Source organism: Apteryx rowi, unplaced genomic scaffold, assembly GCF_003343035.1.
Source record: "Apteryx rowi isolate R43461 unplaced genomic scaffold, aptRow1 scaffold_533, whole genome shotgun sequence".
NCBI classification, from domain to species: Eukaryota; Metazoa; Chordata; class Aves; order Apterygiformes; family Apterygidae; genus Apteryx; species Apteryx rowi.
The window spans coordinates 7,053-27,579 of NW_020450798.1; the positions used below are offsets into that span (position 1 = coordinate 7,053).

The 20,527-nt window shown below is 42.2% G+C and overlaps 1 protein-coding gene across 3 annotated transcripts in view; it reads right to left on the reverse strand.

Moving 5' to 3' along the window:
• Positions 1-232: 232 nt before the first annotated feature.
• Positions 233-20,527, reverse strand: part of ESRP1 (epithelial splicing regulatory protein 1) — a 29,305-nt gene continuing 9,010 nt past the window's right edge. Inside the window, exons 5-14 of one of the 3 annotated variants that reach the window (XM_026081030.1) lie at positions 17,635-17,733; positions 17,472-17,526; positions 15,567-15,677; positions 15,349-15,481; positions 15,225-15,267; positions 13,430-13,731; positions 11,574-11,792; positions 9,249-9,447; positions 7,897-8,065; positions 233-323 (exon numbers count right to left, since the gene is read on the reverse strand). In XM_026081030.1, coding sequence (XP_025936815.1) covers positions 233-323; positions 7,897-8,065; positions 9,249-9,447; positions 11,574-11,792; positions 13,430-13,731; positions 15,225-15,267; positions 15,349-15,481; positions 15,567-15,677; positions 17,472-17,526; positions 17,635-17,733 — 1,421 coding nt within the window. Of the gene's footprint in view, positions 324-7,718; positions 8,066-9,248; positions 9,448-11,573; positions 11,793-13,429; positions 13,732-15,224; positions 15,268-15,348; positions 15,482-15,566; positions 15,678-17,471; positions 17,527-17,634; positions 17,734-20,527 lie in introns of those variants that run through there. The other 2 variants (XM_026081031.1, XM_026081032.1) reach the window with 2 other exon arrangements.

Below are 20,527 nucleotides of genomic sequence, written 5' to 3' on the forward strand. Positions count from 1 at the left end.
AGTCAAAATCCTTTAAATGAAGGACTTGTGATAGGACATTCTGGACTATGGCAAAATCCTTTAAATGAAGGACTTGTGATGGGACATTCTGGACTATGGCAGAGGGCAGCCATGTTCCCAGGGCAGCAAATGAAAAACTGGTGTTGAGTAAAGTGTTTATCTGAAGCAAACACTTATGATACACCCAAGCCCATTTCCTTGGGTTCATTCTCCTTACCTTCTCTAGGCAAGTCTAACTGCTGGGACCTTTAAATGCAAATCCATTCTTTGGACACTGTCCTGGCCGGATCATTTGTGTGTACAAGTCCATCCTCTGCTGCATACTACAAACACAAGTTAAGATAGAAGCAATCAGAAGCCAAACTAGTGCGGAAAAGCGCCAGCAGCTGGCTCTGCTACCTTGACCTTTATTAAAGCTCCAGGCAGATATCAGAGTTCAGGCTACATAATTAGTCATTTGTAATGCTCCTGTCACCATGGTATCAAGCGCAATTCAACAACAGAAACTACACCGGATAATCAGCCTCCTCTAATAGCTTAACACTTGGGTACACACGGGATCTTGTTGAAGACTGTCTCCAGACTCTGGCAGTCACAACTGACTGCTCTGAGAGCACACCTCAGGAGAGCGGTGACAAACACCTCCTATACAGCCTGAGCCACAGGCGTTCAAGAAAAAAATATTTCAGAAAAATAAATCCCACACCTAAAAAACCCACCAACACCACACCGTGTGCAATCTAGCCTTCCTTTCTGAAGCGAGGATACAGCCCCTGTCTTTGGCAGGTGCTACTGTTGAGTTGAAGCACCCCACCTCCATGCCCTTGCTGGTGGACTGGGCCATGAGACCTTGTGATGGAGGGCCACAGCATCCTTGGCTGGCCATTCTGGGGCAGGATGCTCCCACCACCCCAGCCATGCAGTCCTGAGACCCCATGTGCTTTCTCCTCAGGTATGGTGGGGCAATGTTTTGCAGGGATTGTCAGGTAATCTGGACCAGGGAGTGCTCCCCTTCCATACTGCCCCCACCAGGGTCCTCAGCTGCTTTTGCAGAAGTCTGGCATCTCTGAAACTGCAGCTACGCAGACTAAACCTGCTGGCTTTGCACCCAGATGCTACAAGCACTTGTGAATTTGTTAACACCAGGTTGGAGGCAGAGGTAACAGCTTCTGCAACAGGCCGGACTAGGGCACTAGAGGTCCAGCTCCCATGCCTGAGCAGTATATAAATGCCCCCACCATCTCTGTGCTGCCCCACAGCTGAGGGGCCACAACCACTTAGAGGAACAGGGGTGGGTCACATCTCAGCATGGACAAGCAGCAGCTATGTTTCACCCATTTGCACAAAAAGCATTAGGAAAGACAAGTGTCCAGATGGGGACAAGATAAGCAGCTATTCCAGTCCACTTTTTCCTGGTTAAACAAGACCCAGAAACAAGTACTTTCATATTTTAACCTGTGGTCAGAGAGGATTTGTACAGCTATTCTTAATTGGTGCATATTACCACATTATGATGCAGTGTTAGACCTTAACTCTTTTATGTCAATATAATTTTTGAAATCAAATGTGATATGAAGTGTTTCCCAATGCAAACTTTGCCTGCTATGAACTGATCCCTCTTTGATCTAATCAACCACCAGACTGGCTTCCTTTCCAGTCAGTATTTCTAAGATTGTGGTACTCTCAAAATGAAACACAATTAAGTTTTAGAAATCAATTTTGGATATGAGAACAAGTTTTCACATTTTCTAAGGGTTGATGCTGGTGTTCAAACAGCATTTATATGCCTCAAGGGATCCCAAACATTCATCACAAAAGCCTTATGTAGAAACAGTGAGAATCACTCTCTCCTCTTTAATTTCCTAGTAATATTTTTCCATTATACATTTGCTTAATAGAGGCTTTTAATAAGTCACAGCTCTGTTCTGGATATTAGCAGCTGAAAGTTGGGAGCAGTCGGCATATATAACCAACCAGCTTTTCTGATCTCTGTCAGCTATTCTGCAGGTCTGTCAAGAGGCTCATGGATGTACCCAGGACTCTTTGCACTTCAGAACAGACATATGCATTGATGTTGTCTACAGGCTTCAGTTCCATACCTGCAGGTCTTCTATCATGGTTTTTCCTGTGACTTCCTTTCTGCAGCCCTGAACAAGTTTAACTATTTTTGGTTCTGTGACAAAAGATACTGATTGACAGCTTATATTAATTTTGGTACTGTAGGCCAGATCCTGTATTACAGGTTAGCCTTATTACACAACCCTCAAGCTGTTATATGGAAAAACACTAGTAGGGAAAGGTGTGGGAATAGTTAAAAAAAGGGGGGAGGGACAGGGGAGAAAGACCACTAACCTACAGGACTCATTGTTTATTAGTGTTTCAAGATTAAATTAGCTTTTTTTGCTAGCTCCCAGAACCCCAACAGACCCCGAGGAGCATCACAAGGTGAGACCCTCCAACTGGTGCCCACAGGTAGGACAGTGGCAGTGGGCTCTGCACATCACCCTCATGCATAGGCCATGCGCCCCAGCCACTTCTGAAGCAAGCCTCCCTCTCCCTGCACCTGGGGTCTCCTGCTGGTCTAGAGAAAGCAGATCTTCAGCACAGAGCCCTGCTACTTTGAGATCAATGTGCAGTCCTTCCAGCCATGTTTCTCATTATGAGGACCCCCTTTGCCCTGAAGGGCTTGCCATCTAATCAAAAAAAAATCCAAGTTTGAACAACAATTCCAATCAAAACACTTTTCTCCATCTTCAGTTATACTGAAAGTAGAAGCTGTCTGTCACCAAATGAGCCTTCTAAAAACCTCAAGGAAGTTTGACAGGTCACCAGTGTCCTAAGAATAGCAGATATTTTCAACTACCTCTTGGGCTGACACAGACAGCAGGAATAACATGCACTTACATACAAACCTGCAGTAAAAGGACAGGAGTGTTTTTCCCTATTTTAAAGGAAGAAAAACCATTAGTTTGGCAAATATCAGAGGTATGAGTGAAAATTTATAAGGTCATCTGTCAATCAGACAAACATTTAGATCCCCATGTCTCCTGTTTAATCATGGATAAACACCACAGACCATGTTCTCAGCAGGGTAGGCCTCTTTAAACAAGGTTTTCAGCTCTAAGAGGCCTTATTCCAGGATCAGACCAACTCCACTTCTGGGAACACAGAAAGCTCACTGGAAAACAATGCCATCCGCATTTAACCAGATAACCTGCCACCCAACCTGCCACCCATCCAAAGCACATCTAACCAGTCTGCCTACTGCGTAATGTGCAACCTCCTATTCATATAAGGCAACAGTAGCACCACAACAACAGCAAGCAATAGGAATGTAGCCAAAAGTACCTGCTGCTGCAGAAGATTGCAATGGTCTGCCCTGAACAGTGCTGGGACTTCAACATCTGCCAGTAGAAGGCTGCTGAGTAGCAAGAAACATCCAACAACATATCTTTGCACCCTGAATAACCTGAACCTAACTAGCCTTTACATGTGAATGTTAAAGAAGAGCAAGTGGATGACACACAAGCCTCGAGGCACAAAGGATCTTCTTTCACATTACTGAATTGTGTTCTTGCAAATAAGCAAAAGGAAAAACTATCCTCAAATTGATCCCTGCACCCAGCTTGCATACAGTGTTGCAACATCAGTTAATCCCACATACTAATCCAAATGTTTTACTAGATAGCAAAGGAAAAGTGTTAGGAAGTGACAGTAGGAACAACTAGTTGAATATCAATCATTCAGCATATTAAGTAAATGAAAGGAACTTAGAACAATCAGAGTCCCCATGGTGGCATTTTGTTTGGTGGGAGAAAAAGGTTTGTCAAGTAAGTCTTGGATGCTGCTACCAGCAGCAATATTCCTGCAACTTCACGAATACTGAAGAAAGCTTTTTTCCCTAGTCGTTACATGATTCCCATACCCAGGCACCTATTGATGAGGGCATTATCCTCTATTGCTTTTTACACACCAAGACAGTCTCATTAACCCAAACCTGCCCTTGAAGAGATAATGATAGTCTCCCCCTACTACTGCATTTCTTCTCCAAGGAAATAAAGTAGTAGTTAGAGCCATCCCTGCTGTCCTAACCCTTTGTGAGCAACCTTCACTTAGAGTGAATCAAAGGCACAGACTTGCCACCGAAGTGCCGGGTGGGGGGAGCATTAACTGGAGAGTTGATATTGCAATGTTGTTGATTTTTTTTGGCAAATCCATGATGGAGACTGACTTGCTATGAGTAAGGACAGGTAATTAAGAGTTCCATGTTCAACCGCTTGATCGAAACACATGAACAACTTCATTTACATGACAGTGATTAAAAGCCACTGGTAGGCTTATCCTCAGTGAGGCCATTCACTAAAGATGGGATCTCATGCAATCCAAGCCAGCATACTTTTTAATAAGTGAGTGCTGCAGTCTGAGACCTGTGGTCCAGAGTGTTGCTATGAGTATAAAGCTGATGAAGAGGTTTTGTTTCTGGCTGCTGCTGCTCTCATCTGTGACAGACCTCCCAGGCTAAATACACATATGGTTGTTTCCTAACCTAGTTCTGTCAAGTGATCCTGGTTACCCAGAAAGAGATGCAAATAAAGCCTTTGGCAGCAGCTCTGAATGATATCACCCCTAACCCAGCCCACTTATTCCAGCCTCCTAGTTTTGCTGGTTTAAACAGGTTGTCGCTTAATTATGCTTTCATATGGATCTGAGCAATGTTCAAGGCTAGAGAAAAAGTCTTATTTGTTCTTCATAATGATTTTTTTTTTTTAAATAAGGCCAATTAGCATATAGACAAGAAAAAACAATACATAATCCATGGCAGGAGGAGGTGTAAGCAAACAGATGAGAACACTAACAGATTACCCTGGATTTCATCATGCAGGAAAGTGTCATAATCATGCCTTAACTACCAGATAGAAAGACTTCCTGATGTGAGTCACCCCAGAGAGGTGCTGCAAACACATTGATAGGACAGGGAAATAATCTCTCAAACCAAACTTAGCCACAATTAGACTAGCAGAGCTGACTAAAACTACATACTCTTTGGAAGAGACCCATGCTCACAAGCACTACCAACGTATTTAAGACAATGAGGACTTCAGAGATGTAGGCACACACATTTACCTACCCAGCCTGGTTCAGTAGCACAAGTGTTTACCATAGGATGCAGAACATAAGAATACTCTTACAGTTACTTTGAGTTCAAGGACTTCCTGAGCCAGATGTGGTTCTGTGTATTCACTCACAATGGGATTTCCTGTCCCCCGCATTTATCCAGTTTGTTTGAACCCATCTCAGTTTTCAGCTTCCACTGTATCTTTGGCAAGGAGTCCCACCAGCATACTACCCACTGAAGAACAACCTTCTGTTTCAGTCTAAAATATTGTTGGCAGCCTTCCCCCTCCCCCCCCAAGTTGAGGTACAATTAAGTATTTTGACAGCATTTTTTGAAGTTTTAAAGGCACTGTTTAGGAATGATCAAAATGACATCTGAACTGAATAGATAAAGAGGGCTCAACTTACTATTTTAAAGCTACAAATCCTGCAGCAGTGGCTTTCAAACTTGTGTATGGTAAAGTTCCCATAGCATGTGCTAACAGTTGTCTAGTAATACAGTTACTCTTTACTTTCAAAATATGCATTACACAAACTAGTACCTCTATCTATCCAGGATTAAATAAAGAAAGAAATCCCTCTCATGAATCCTTTTGTTCTTTTTCTCAAAAGCCTGGGACTAGGCAGAGACAGAGACCACTGATTTGCTGTCAGAACATGTTGCCAGATATAATTACAAGCTGAACAGAGATATCCAAGACTGACAGATCCTGAATAACTTGCTCTCCCTCCTTACTTTTCATTAGTAGCTTACTAAAGCTATCTTAATAGCCCAGAAGGCATCCTTTTCTTTACATTGTTCTAGCTTTGGTGATGAAACCTGACAATATTAAGAAGAGTCTGAGAGTTTCAGGGATTTCTGACAGATACAAGAAAACCAAAGCCATTTTTCACCCCCCCTCTCCCCTATCTAGGAGTACTGTGTGGAAAACAGAATTAGCTATTATAAAGCAACTTGACCTTGCAAAACACCTTTTGGCAGGAGGTCAGAGAAGCTTTCCTTATTTCCATAAATATTCACTTATTAGATTTATGAACCATCRTCTGATCATTAGCCACCAGCTCTGTATTGCTTTTCCATGTACATGCATTTAAATGCATCACTTAGTACAGAGGATACCCTGTTCTTTTCTGCTGCACATTTCACATTTTTGGAATTAAATTCCAGAACCAGAAAGCTTCATTTAAGAAAGTTCTGACTGCTATGTAAAAAGGGACCCAACTACTTATTACATTCTTTACAAAGCATGGGAATTCACATGAAAAGCAAGAATAAGTCTTGTATTTCTCTAAAATACCTCAGCTTCAAAGGATCACTGCTATTAGTCATAAACAAGTGGTCTGTAAATGAAACGTGCTCCAAATGAAAAAGCAAAATCCAGATACCGAACAGATATCATAAAATGGAAAGAAGCCAAGTTTACTCTGGAAATTCTACCATCTTTATAAAAGAAAAAAGTATTTCTAATTTTCATAGAAACTGCATACAAATGGCTTCCTAAGAATAGTATACAAATGTAAGAGGTGAAAATAAAAGTGTGTTTTGATTTGGGATTGATCAGTCTAACCAACATATACATCCACAGCCCAAGCAGCCAGTGACAGGACTCCTGTGGGATCCCATTCAGTGAAAGGTTTCTGTATAGCCTGATCCTTAGTCTGCAGGGACCAGTCTATTACTTAAGCAGGGCAATATCTCAAACTCACTACAAACTACTACTTATTTTGGATTAGAATTGAGGTTACTGTGTTCTGATGACACACAACTATTGAGAAACCTGCTTTATACTGCCAGTGCAAGTTTGGGATTTTATTTTTCTTGATCTTACATTAAAGAGGTCAAGTTTGGTAACATGTTATCATAACCTTATGACAGACATGAAGGCATTCTAAAAATTATCTCAGGAGCAAAGAAAACTGTTACACTTAGTGGAAAAAAAAGATAGGCAGCTCACAAATACTCTTTTAATTTAAAGCAAGAAAACCTTGGTACAGGTTATAGGTACTACAGAGTCCACCCTCCTCAGCAACTTCATGATAAGTAGCTATTTGGACACTTCTCTTGGCATAAAAGCTACCATGAGAACCTACTGAAAAGCTTCTGGCATTCTTTAGCAGGTTCCCTGACTGAGGAGGAATGGTTTATGGCTGACACAGAGTTTAGCTTTTTAAGGCTTTGAGACTGCAGGGAGGAAATGGTATCAAGAGTTTTCATCCTGCAGGAGACAGCTAACATCTCCAGATAGCCAAAAGCCCTTAACGAGAAGGAGGCTGAGGTTGGAAAGAACTTTGGACTATTTATGATAATACTGCATTGGAGCATAAGGGAACAACAGAATTTTCACCATAAAGGTCAAAAGTTACTTTATTACAGAAAGAAAGAGGCAGAATTTTGGCAGAAGTCATTACAGAAGACCCCAATCTACTCCTTCTGAAAAAAGGGTGAGGGGCTTCTTTAGGTATGCAGGAAGGAGTACTGCATACAGCAGTTCCTACCAAGGGCACAGTAACACACATCCAACAGATGTAAGAGAGGGGGAAAAAATTCCTACTTTAACAAGATGCTTAAAAAACCCCCCCAAACAAGTAATTGCTACCTGAAATTCTCTAAAACTTGGGAAACCCCTAGAATACCCTGAAATTGTTTCCCTGAAGAGGATACTGGACAAGCTGTTCATGGTAGCCCAAGCCTTTCGAATGACAGACAGTGTCCTTTTGTGAGCTTTGTGCATTTGCTGTAAAAGACTTCTTTGTTCCTGCTTGGTTTCTCCTCTGCTTTACCTGGGGTAGTAGGCTGTGTAGTTCATGAAGAGCTGTGCCCCAGCAGGGTAGTACGCTGTGGAGGGCTGGAGCGTTCGTGGGTTCAGGAGCACGGACGGCTGATACAGGGCAGCTTCTGTTGGCACAACTGCAGCAGGAGCAGGAAAGGAGTAGGAAGGCGGTGAAAGGCCTAAAGGGAACAAATGGAAAATAGATTAAGACCTTTCAAATTCTAGCATATATATGGTGTTTATCAGCAGAACAACCCTGCAGTAAGTGAAGGACCTTCACAAGTTAAGGGGCTCATTCTCTTGCTCATCCCAGAAAATAAGTCTCTGGGCCACTGATGTGGCTTGACTATAAGGCCAAGAGTCACAAACAGTCAAAAGCACAGGTTAGTAATACACAAAAAGCCTCCTCACACTCTGGGAATATTGGGAAACTGGGAACTTAGACAAGGGGAAAAAGATGGTCTCTTTCCAAGGCTCAGATTTTAAACGAAGTCTCCATTCAAGAAGACTGAGACTCTTCTCTACTTCAGGAGGAGTAGAACTTCAGCACCCCAAGATCTACCTAACATTCCCCAGTGCAGAAGACACATGCAGAGAGAGCGTTCCCCTACCTCAACTATCCTGCCATCTGTGACCTTAGAAGCAAAGTATTATTTTCCCCATAGGCTGAGATTTATACTGTGTGCATGCTTAATAAGTTGGCCCTTAAGCTCTTAAAGCTTTACCCCCTGCCCCAAGTGGTTATCTAGAAGTCACCATTCATTCTAGAAGCTCCAAGGAGCATAATTTTACATAAAATAATTTCTGCAATTCTCCCAGGCCAGAGCTATGTGCATTTTGCTTCTACACAGGCAACCTTAATTCTGTACAAAAAGCTATAGAGGAATTCAGATAGTAGCGGTTCAACAGGTAGAATATTTGTGGTCAAGTCCCAGAGGGAGCATTACCAATGGTTTCATAAGCTAAGTTTTGGAAGTGAAAGGGGAAGGACTTTTGACATGTTCACTATGATAAAAATGTAAATACAAATTGGTTTAAATGGGAAAGTGTTATTTAAGTCTTAGGCAGTCAAATTACTTTTTCAAGTCATAGGTCACCCTAGCCAAGCTGAGTTTCAGGAAGAGGAGGGGAAGTTTGCCAGTGGGAAAGCAAGAGTAATTTGAAAGTAGTTTTCAGTCATAGCAATCCACAACCAAGGGGAAAAATATGATTGCAAGCTGCTAATGATTTAGATGAAAAGGCCTTATTTTACCACCCCCATTTGACACTCCTTTCCAAGAGCCAGAATCAGAGTCAAGAAAGCAGCTCCAACACCTACCCGCACATAGCGTAGAGTATTGGCAAGACCCATGCAAAACTTACATGGTAACTTACATGGTGGTGGGGACAAGCCATTTCGATTTAAAGTGCCCCCCATTAATACAAAGTTCATCTCCTCAGCAGAACATTGAAAGACTTCAACATATCTGTCCTTCATAGTCTTCTTATGACACTTCTGTGCAGCCAAAAAAGCTCGGTCTGCAGATTTCATCTGAATAAAAGCATCTCCCGATGGACGTCCCTACAGACAAAGCAGACAGATGTTTCTGGAGCTCCCATGAAGTACCTACATAACAATACTTTGTGCTACTAGAAGCAGTCTTTACAGTCATACTTTATTTATTTTTAAGTCTCCAAAGCAAAGCTCAGTCAGTCACTCCCACAAACTGCCTATTGTGTTTCTTGTTTAAACACTTCTTGAAGTTTCCCACTATTGCCAGGGAATTCTAGTCTGTCCACTACAGCATATGGATTTTTTATGACTTGTGTTAACTTACTTGAAATGGTAAACTAAAAAGAAAAAAGTTAAACTATATTGTAACTTGAGCCATGTTACTTCCATGGTTAAAAACAAAACAAACATATGGAAAAGGCAGCACTTCCCAGGTGCACTTTGGTAAGACTTGGTCTTACCAAGTTTAAGAATGCACAATTGGCATATCTGATTCACACTTAATTACCTGCGATTTTTAAATTTTAAAAGGTAAATACAGCCTCAAGTGCCAATGTTAAATGATTTTTTTTTGTTGTTCAGCCCGGTATGTGCTAGAATATTTTAGAAGGGCACTAGTCTAAGGCTGATAAAGCAGGTGGGCTTGATACATGTTTGTGGGAAAATACAGCCTTACAGACAGCAGTGAGTGGGATATGCAATGGGCAGAACCATTTTAGCCACACACAGCTGTTGGCTTGAAGTAGCCAAAAATGCAGGTGGAGATCTGAAGTCAGCTCTAAATTAAGTTCTGGGCCAGTTCTGCTAGTTTGAGGGAAGAACAGCTATATTGCCATCCTTTACACACTTGTTCAGGACTAGAGGAATTGAAGTCAGGAATAGTGGGATTAGGTAGAAGGTTCAGAAAGATAAAAAACAAAAAACCAAGAAGTTGGGTGAAAGGCAGCCCCCCCCCCCCCAAAAAAGACTGCTTATGGCTATCCACCGACCTTGTCCAAAGGACTATATACACCCCCCCCCCAATTTCTTCCTCCAGATTCTTTCATCTCTGATGGCAAGGGCTGATACTAGTGTAAGCCTCCTGTTTGTGCTTTAGCATCTGCATCTTTTCATTGGTCTCTTCTAGCCATGTACATTCCTTATAAATTTCTTCAGCCTTATCTATGGCTAAGTCAAGCCCTCACAGATCCAGAAATCTTAAGACAGAGTATTATTATAACTACAGTCCCTTCTCCCCACAACTCCCCAAACACAGAAGCCTTACTCCAAGACAAGGAAGCATTTTGCAGTTTAAACTTAAGCCCAGTGGTGCCCAAAACAATTTTAGAAGAGCCATTTTCGACCCACAGTAATCTTCAGTACAACCATTCAGGGCATCTCCATAGAGTTAGAGGAGCTGCCTTCTCCTCCTTGTCTTCACCTCCCTCTAAAGTCACAAGACTATGCAAATAGAGGAGGAAGTCACAACATGTGGCTTAGTTTCTACCAAAAGTTACTTTAGGCAGTTTCGAGGAAACAATGGTGGAGAAGTGGCTATCTATACAGGTCAATGAGCTGTTAATTTTGGTGCTTAGCTGCGAGCATTTAAATGTTAAAAGAAAGCAACCACGCAGTTCAGAAGACCCAGCACTTCATCTGCTCATATATGCCATAGGAAATCCTTTGGTCTCTAGGAGGCTGCAGTCATGGGTGTCCTCAAAAAAACACCTGAAGCACATTGTTCAGCAAGGCCGGTGCAAGTAGACATGCTCCTTTGCAAGCTCCCATTGGCCACACTTCTTTGGAAGATATGCCTTGTGTATGAGGAATTCTGCATGCTGTGAGCAGGGCTTTTAGTTCAGACCTCCTACAGTGGTGGATCACAGCTGTTGCTCTGGGAGTGCAGGCAGGCAGGCACATGCCCACCTGGGCATGCACACACCCTGAGGTTTGCAGCTTGGCTTCAGACATGTGGGTCTCTGTAACAGAAAGCACTGTGCAGCAAGTGCAGCAGTTGTTATAGCAGGGTTCAAATAAGCTAATCCACCTATCACTGCTACTCTTAGAGCAGATCTGAAGGCCAATGAATGTCACTAATGTCAATCCCAAAGGTGCTCTCTTCTACTAGTGAGTATATCATCCAATGGACAGTGTTCATGTACACAGGCAGTTGGAACAGAGCAGCCAGAGCTTGGGTTTTTGTGGCACCTACCAACCTGGTGATTTAGTACCATGTGAACTCCATGGGTCCGGATATCTGTAGAAAATTCCCCCAAGAACTCCAAGATGTCTTCAATAGTGGCAGCATAGGGAAGACCACGCAAACGTATGCAGTCTCTGACGGTGGTGGGAGGCACGAACTGCTGAGGTAATACTGGAAGGATGGGTGGTGTTGGGAGAGGAATGAGAGGTGTGGAAGAGTACCTGTTCAGCACCTGCACAAGAACAGAAATCCCCCTTAATCATTCTTCAATTCAGAAGAACTAAAACTCCAATCCCATCTTTTTCAGTCTGGGCAGTATTTTAAAGAAACATGGAAGCTAGTTTCTGGACTTACACCAAGGCAGCAGCACTTAGATTTCAGATGGTTTTATAAATCTTTGGATCACTTGCTTGAAACATGTCATTTTTATTTGGAGCATGCACTTGGGCCATTAGGAAAGTCTTAGAAGACCTCTTAGAACATGAAGCTTGTATGTATACAGCATTTTTATTGGAGAAAAAAATCTGGAAGTGTTTCATCAGCTACTGGGTCATGGGAGATTTCCCCCCCTTTTTTGCCTGTTAAATAGGCAACAGCAACAGCTATAAACACTATTACCCAAAGCATCTCTTCTCCTAAGCTTTAGTAGAGAACACTGGGAACTAGAAGCAAGTTTCACTTCCAGCATTGACTTGAGATACCACAGTCCATCAAGCAACACCATCTGCTGGGTTACAGAATTTGAAAGAAATAAAACCCAAGTCACACTGAGATTTCTTATTACTAATTTTAACACTAAAGAAACCCTTGCCTAGTCAAGAGTTGGTTGAATATTCAATCACTTTGAATATTTAACTACCTTTAACTGCCTCTGAGTAAGATTAGGATCCCTTTATGTTTACAGAGGTTTCAGAGGTTTTTCCCTAAACATAATATAAAGCAATGCCTTACAACACAAGATGCAGAGCACTTGAGAAAACAGTACAGGTGTGAGTTGCAGGTATAATTTCTCATCATTAGTGTCACCTGCAGAACACTGAGCAAGGCACTGAAACCTCTATTTTGGGGGTGGGAGGGAGAACTCCTGAGAGCTACTCCATTGCCTGGTTACAATGAAATGGCTATTGGTAGGCTGCAGTTCGCACTATGGACAGGACTTTCTAGGTATGTTTTGAAGTATGTTGCTGACTTCAACCTATGATAAGCTCTGCAGATCTTGGGAGACACATACACACTCCTCTCAGCCTCACTTCCTTTCCCTGACAGGGAAACTGCAATTAATGCTCCATCGAGCCCCGTTAGTGCAAGAGGCAGCAGTTCCAAAGCCCTGCCACCCACAGTTAGGCAGACAGTGCTGGCACAAGTCAGCTGAGACCTGCGCTTACAGGCAATTCATGAGAATCTTCAAATACACCACTCTTAAGAAGCTACCTAGATCAAAAGGCTCTATTTTTCTATCCCAGTGACTAAAAATAAGTCTTGTATATCAAGATTTGTCACTAGCACTCCTCCTGAAGAGACCTAAGCCATCAGTGGACTTAGACAAACCCAGCATCTCTAGTGTATAGCACTAGAGCTATTTAAGGTTTCTGTTATAACTGCTGCTTGCAGGGCTATCAGAAGCCAAAACAAGGGTTTAACATATGGAAAAGGAAAAAAAAAAAAAAATCATACACAGCAAGATCCTTCATTTAGAGAGAACAAAATCCTATGGAAATTAGCCAGTACTCTTTCCAGCAACAATCAAGAGTTAGAGAAGGTGGGGGGAACTCTTCAGTCACAGCCAAGCAGTATTTGCTTAAGCTATTGTATTCCAATTTAAGAGTTTGGATTACAAGCTTTACAAGTATTTGTAAGCTTTACACCCACCTGCTGAACTTCTGCTGCAGTGCTCCTGAAGAGTTCAATGTACCTTTTTCCCAGCAAGTCCTTATGCTTTTTCAGTGCATTTTGTGCATATTCCTCACAAGCAAACAACACAAAGGCATCCCCCGTTGGCCTGCTGTCAGGGTACGTGACAAATAGGACTCCCTCCTTTCCTCCTGTTAYGGGGCAGTGCTGGCCGAAGAATGTCAGCACTTCTTCTGTTGTTACATTGAAGGGAAGACCTCGCATCCTGACAATCACTTGGTTTTCTTTTGATAAGAACTGTGCAACCTCATTGGAAGTGCCTTTAACACAAGAAGCACAGAAATACTGAAGTTCAGGTAGCCACATGAAATTGTGAGCAAGTCTGGCATAGCTACCTCCTTCTCCCCCTGGACAGCTTCTGAGCAAGTAGAGCAACATTTGCCTCCAGAGTCAGGGAAAGATGTCCTATAATGTAATATTTCTGGTTTATCAGACTGGGATGTTTCCCGTGAAAGTCAAAAGATAAAGGAGCAGCATTGCTAGAAAGAGATTTATCCTTATCCAAAGGGAAAGTAGCAAGTACTTACAATATTCAGAGCCCAAGGAAAGCAGTCTGACTCTCTCGCATGAGCAGTACCTGTGCTGCCAGGCATCTCTGCTTTCTAACCTAGGAAAGCCTCCAGCATGCTCTGAAACCACAGTGTTTAGGAACCAAGTACCCAGACCATTGGGCTCAGAAAGAATGTGAGAAGGGTGAGTTAAAGGTGGCTCAGGAATTTCATCCTATTCTGATAAAACTGTCATCCTTCACGGTTTGCCAGTTCTGCTTTCAGTATCTCTAGGAGACCACTGTTGCTCATACCTTTATGCTTATACTACCCTATCCAAAGCCAGCTGGTAACCAAGTTTGCACCTTAATAGTTCTTTCACTTACAAGTATCCCAGCTTTGTAGAACTGGCTACAAAAGAAGTTTGGTTGTGCCAGACCAGACATATGCTATTTTTCCTAGGTTTATGTGCAATGTCTTTACTTTCAATGGTATAACTATTCCCAATCCTATCAACTGGCAAAGCATTTGACATCTTCCCCCCTCCAAAACCTGAACCTTAGGCATCCAGTTAGCCACTTAAGATCCTTGTTGGTTCCTGACAGAGATTTGTTGTGGAGATCATAAGATAGTATTGTAGACATGTAGCCGTTTATTGGATCTTAATCCAAACTCCATGTTTGCAGTCATAAAAGAATGGAGAGACTATGGGAGGGTTTGCAGGACAAGTTTTTCAGCCTTTCAACTCAAGGTTTGGAAATATTCCCCTTAAATAAGTATTCTCTTTAAATTCCCCCTTTAGTTTGAGAGGCAAGCAAAGGCTTGACTTGAGGAAAATCAGTTCCATAAATCCCTTGTTATTTACACTGTAAAATCTGTTTGCTTTTACATGCAAATCTCCACAGCAACAGCAGTTGTTTTGAAAGACTACTCTGGTTTTGTTTTTCAGCAATCAATAACATTTAAGTCCTGTCAGTTAGGAAGATGACCTAGCAAATTAAATTCATATGCAGAATCACCTGGTCTAATCAAATCCTTATTTGATAGGCTGCATGAAAACAGCAGGGGTGTGGAAGAGGGAGAGGGGTAGATAAATCATGAAACAGCTTGGACTGCTAGCAGAGTACATATTAATCAACATGCCAGTCACCTACTTGTTCACAGAAGGAAATGAAAGACCACATCCAACAAGAGCAGTTTACAACCAAAAGTTAGTTACAGGTGCTGACGGAACAAACCATCCCTTCCCACCCCCTAGAAATTACCTCCTGCGATTTTAAGGAAGTCTTCACCTGTTGCCTTGTATACCTAAGGCAAAAGAAAAGAACGTGATTGACATGCTATTTGCACTCCTATTGAGAAAAGGATTTCAAAGCCAGTATCACACACCTCAATGTATCGATTCCCCATGTGATGCTTGTGTCTTTGTAGCGCTAGATCTCTATGCTCTTCGCTTACAAACCTCACGAGAGCCTCCCCGTTCCTCCTACCTTGGGCATTGAGGCAGAGTGCAGCACCTCCCCTGGAAGATTTAAGACAAACAAGGATAAGACTGATTGAAGCAGACAAAACACTACAAGGGCATGGATAAATCCTTAGCTACTAACTTAGCGATATTTAGGCCTTTGAAGAATCTTGCTATGTCCTGGTCTGATGACTGCCACGGTAATCCTCTTGCTCGGATTACAGCATTATCATCCACAAGTTCCATCTTGCTGCTGCAGGCACAGAAAAAGGAAATAATGCTGAGAAAATAGTCTTCAGTGTCTGTCACACACACAGCACTGTTTGTTATCTGTACTCCACTCACAAGCTTATGTCCATGCTCCATGGCTGCTGGGCAAGGCTGGAAGGTACTGCCACAGCAGCAAAGGCTAAGAGCTGTCACGAGCCTAAATCACTGCAAGTCTCTCCTATTCATTCTGCCTACACCCTTCAGCAAGCATCTACCCTGTTAAGCCACCTCCTTCCTAACTACCCTTTCCTGCTTCGTCACCTTTGCTCCTTGAGCTCTCATCTTCTTGGTGATATTTCCAAATTACTCTCCATTCCTGACACATACCAATGTTTTGTGCTTCTCCATTGCCTAAACAGGCAGAGTGGATTAAAACTACATGCCTGCTCTTATGATTTTAGACAAATGGAATTTGAAGCAGAGCAGTTAGATGTGGTCATAACTGAAGTTAGGTTCTCTTATTTCTACTGGCTTTTTATACTTTGTCACAGTCACGAGTACCCAGCACAGAGAAGACTCCTGCCTAAAGAGCTGTGCCTTAAAGTTTCTTATTTAGGCCATCTCTGTGCTACTAGAGATTATTATAGTTACAGGCTACACTGGTTGCTTAGCAGGGGAATAGCTCAGCCACAGAAAGCCAGTTTTAATTGGTCATTACTGTAGTCTCATTCTCTTACATGGGTTAAAAACAGTGTAGAACAACACACTCAGGGCTACCAAGGCTGCTGCTCTGTCTATTGTAAGGACAGGGTGTTGCACAGAAGAGACTTTGGGTTTGATTAAGCGGTTGAAGTGTTGTTTAGCATCAGTGAAAGGACTCTCTTATTCTATACTTTGTCTTTAAACATAGACCTGAGGATGGGGGAGGAATAAGACAACATGTTACCTTTTGAACTGTTTCTATAAAGGCATGTCATCAGAAACAAAACATCAACTTTCACTTTTCACTGTCACAAATAAGACGGGAATCTTCTACCTTACCCCAGGATTTCATTAGTAAAAGGGAGAAAGCTTAGAACAATACTAAAACATAACCTCCTGAACATTTGGATATTTTCTGCCAATATTGTTGCATTCTTTTCTCGCCACTTTTCAGAAGTATCTGTATCATCTACCATTACCATGGTTCATTAGTCTGGAAGAGGGAAGTAAGTATTCATGCAAGACAGGAATCTAAATAAGATCAGTTTAGCACCAGTCACTTGTGGTACTGCAGAGGAAGTACCCCAGCAATACCACTGAGAAAAATCTGTTTGAAGACAGAAGAGCATGATTACATTTTAAAAAACAGCCATCAAGATTATACAAAGCTTTATGCTTAAAACATGTTTGGGAAGAGCACAATCTTCATTGTTTATTCAATTTACTGGTAGGACTATTGTTTGGCACTGTATCTTTATGGAAATGTCTTTCCTATACAAAATAACAGTTCCTGAATACACCTTATGCTACACTTTTTCTGCAATTTGTTTCAAAGTTAATACCAATAGGGTTACTTCTGCAAAACCCTTCAGTTCTTTGTTAACAACCCAGCATGCTTAGCACTCACTATAAGCACTTATTAGTCAACCCAGAACCACCAACGGCTAACAAACAACATCTAAACCTAGCAAGGAAACAGTCTTACAACAATGCAACTTTCTGTTCCCTTTCCTGATTAAAGTACCTAAATTATTCCCACAACAGTGGCAAGATAAAAAAAGTTTGCAAATTATGAGTACAGAAGAGTACACCTTACCTAAGCAGTGTCTTAAAAAGGAGGCAGGAAGATGCTTACCAAGGCCCGCTTTCAAATTTGTAATTCACTCTTTCTGGTTCTGAAAACCTGTGATCTATGAAATACAGTGCAAGTTATTTTCTTTTTCCTCAGCATACAAGACAGGCAGAAAAAAAAAAACAAACAAGCAAATACAGAAAGCTAGTTCATTGCAATCACTTACTGTATGGTTCAGATATTAGCATTAAAATAATTTTCCCCATATCTTCAACTTGAGAGGCTCCGTATGGAAGCGCTGGGCTGTTCTTGTCAAGATTTAAATCTTTATGCTGGAGTTAAGTCAATCATCACTGAATAGATTTCTAATTGGCCTCTTGCTAGGGCAACAAGCTTTCATGCTATTCTTGATGGTAAGTCAGCTTCTCAGGGGAACATTTAATCCATTTTCCTGCTGGGATACAACAGCTGATCTGGGTTAGCAGCTGACTCTGCCTCTAACTAGTGCCACCTGCAGGAGCATGAGATCACTCCAGAAAGTGGCTGGGGACATGAGACCCCATAATAAGGACATTTAAATTTAATAGTCATGCATTRTGTACAGCTGTAAGACAGATGCACTCTTGCATGGACAGGACTGGAGTCCTGTCCTTTGTAATTAGTGTCTTCCTTAATCTCTAGCAGAAAATTTGGAGAAGAAGCAATAGCTACAAACTCCAAAAATAAGAGGATGTAACAAATATTTTCTAAACAAATCCCAAAGTGGAACAAATATCTTTTACTGCTTTGACAAAATTCATGAGTGACACCTTTTCTAGATCTAGCCTATTAGCATAAAACTCAGTGTAACTTCTGTTACCCAGAAGCACTGTGACAATCAGGCAAGAACGCACTGTTGTGGCTTAAACAAGAGATGAAGCAGAACCCCTCAGCCCATATACTCTTCTCCCGGAAGGTTTTCGAAGAGAATAGCAAGGATAAGGGAGCAGGAAATGCTCCGTCTTAGAAAGACAGGTTGTAGACTGACCAGATAAAAAGCCATGTTCATAAGTGGAGGAAGTCTGATTTAAGAAGCACATACCATCTTTTTCACAGATTTTTAAACTGAGTTACTATGGTGCCTCTCCCTGTTGTATCCACCCTGCTCTGTAGTTTGGCATTACAGAACTGTGAGATTACTTGCAATTCTGCTCCGTCATTTATGTAACCAGTTTTTAAGGCCTCCCCCCCATCCCCTCCTTGAAGAGTGAAGGGACAAGGACAAATACAGAACAAGTGAAATAGAAAGCAGTTTGGGAGCTGGACTTGCTTTGAAAGACTTGCCTCAACAATTTATGTCAAGACTTTAGAGCAAAAATCCAAGAATTTCTTAAACAATGAGACCTATCCTGGCCTGGCAGCACAGCAATTCAAGATATTCAAAAAAGTCAAAGACACCAGTTTGCCCACATTTTGATTTCCACAAAACTAAATTAGAAGCACTTGAACAGATCTAAGAGAATTGTGGTCCTCAAAAAGTTACTTCTCAGTCCAAGATGGTAAGGTTCCTCTTAAGAGGATAGCTTTCTCCACTTAGAGCTGAGCACATTTTGAATTGGCAGGTGCCTGGATGAAGGACAGGGAATAAAAGAACAAGTTCTGTTAAAAACAGAAACAAGTATGAGCTTATACCATTACACTTGATGCAGAGTGTGTGCACGTGGCAGAGGGGGAAAATGTGAGTTTTGTTGTGAAACAAGATCTTCCTACCATTTGTAGATGACAAACCAGTCCTACAAACAGATTATTTATTGCCTCAGAACAAGGTAACATTTAAACTCTAAAACCAATTGGAAAAAAGTTCAACTGAATTCATGAGTTGTTCTTCCACAGGAAGGAAAGGAAAGATACATGTCTTCCCCCCCCAGCCTGGCAGTTCTGAGACTGATTTGATTTGGAGGCTTTGTCACTATTAAAGTGCGCATTGGAGAATAGAAGGTGGGAGGATGATGCTCAATATCACAAGAACATTTAAAGTTGAAGTGACTTATTGCAGTTAAAAGTAAACTAGTGCTCCCTCCCTTCCAACTGCTCCWGTTTGCTAGCCATTTTCCTCCCTCTCCCTAGATGCCTTACTTTGGAGTAGAGTAAGGAGAACATTAAGCAGTTCTCTTAAAAAACAGGCTAGTTTTTCCCAAACAAACCACGTGCAACAACCCCCAAGCACAGTTTAGGGGACGCTACCCCAGTATTCATGACAGCAAGGAACTCTATTGCAGCATCCCTCCCTAAGCCGTACACATGGGCTCACCTTCCCCGGTGGGGAGTGACTGAGCCACAGATACAGCCTGCCTTCACCCTCGCAAAGAGGGCCTCTAGTCAGCACCACGCAGGCGTCTGAGCACCTTGTGGAGCAAGACACCGCAATGCTTCTCCTCCTTCCCCACCGCCTTCCCCTGCAGCACTTGCAGCTACACACATGCGGGTGCCCAGACAGGCACCAGCACCCACTCCAGGAATCAGAAGTTACTGAGGAGGCAGATATGGGAACCTGGCCTCACCTAGCTGGCCATTTTAATGAAACTTTTGGCCACTTTGTTATCTCTGCCTTTTCTCTGCACAGGTTGACAGAAATGAGGCAGGAGGTTCAAAAGCTGTTGGGGCAGGGAACACGTGCATACACACACACACCAGCTTGGCTGTTAAGCCACGCTCTCAAAGCTAGAGAGACAGTTTAATACTTCATTTGCAGCACCAAAAAATCACTACAAGCGATTGGCCAGGGAAGTGGGGAATGCAGCAGTGTGAAGGGCAGGGATTTTTAAATGAGGCTATTGCACAAGCAAAACACCCCCCCCCCCATTCATTTTCTTCAGAAAACAATTTTCATTGAAGTTATTGATCAGCAGGAGATAGTAGTCCCTAAAAAATGCCCTAGTGCTGACAGAAGCTGATGACCAGGTGTTCAGACACTGGGAGTCAGTTGTGCCAAAGAACTCCAGATTAATATAAACACAGCAGGAGGAGAGGAAGAAATTCATCAACAGTAGTAGGAGGGAAAGGGAGGAAACTGCTCACACCTTTGCCCCTGATTAGCTGGGAGCAAGACTTTTTCAGCAAAACTGGAAAAGAAAGTTTAC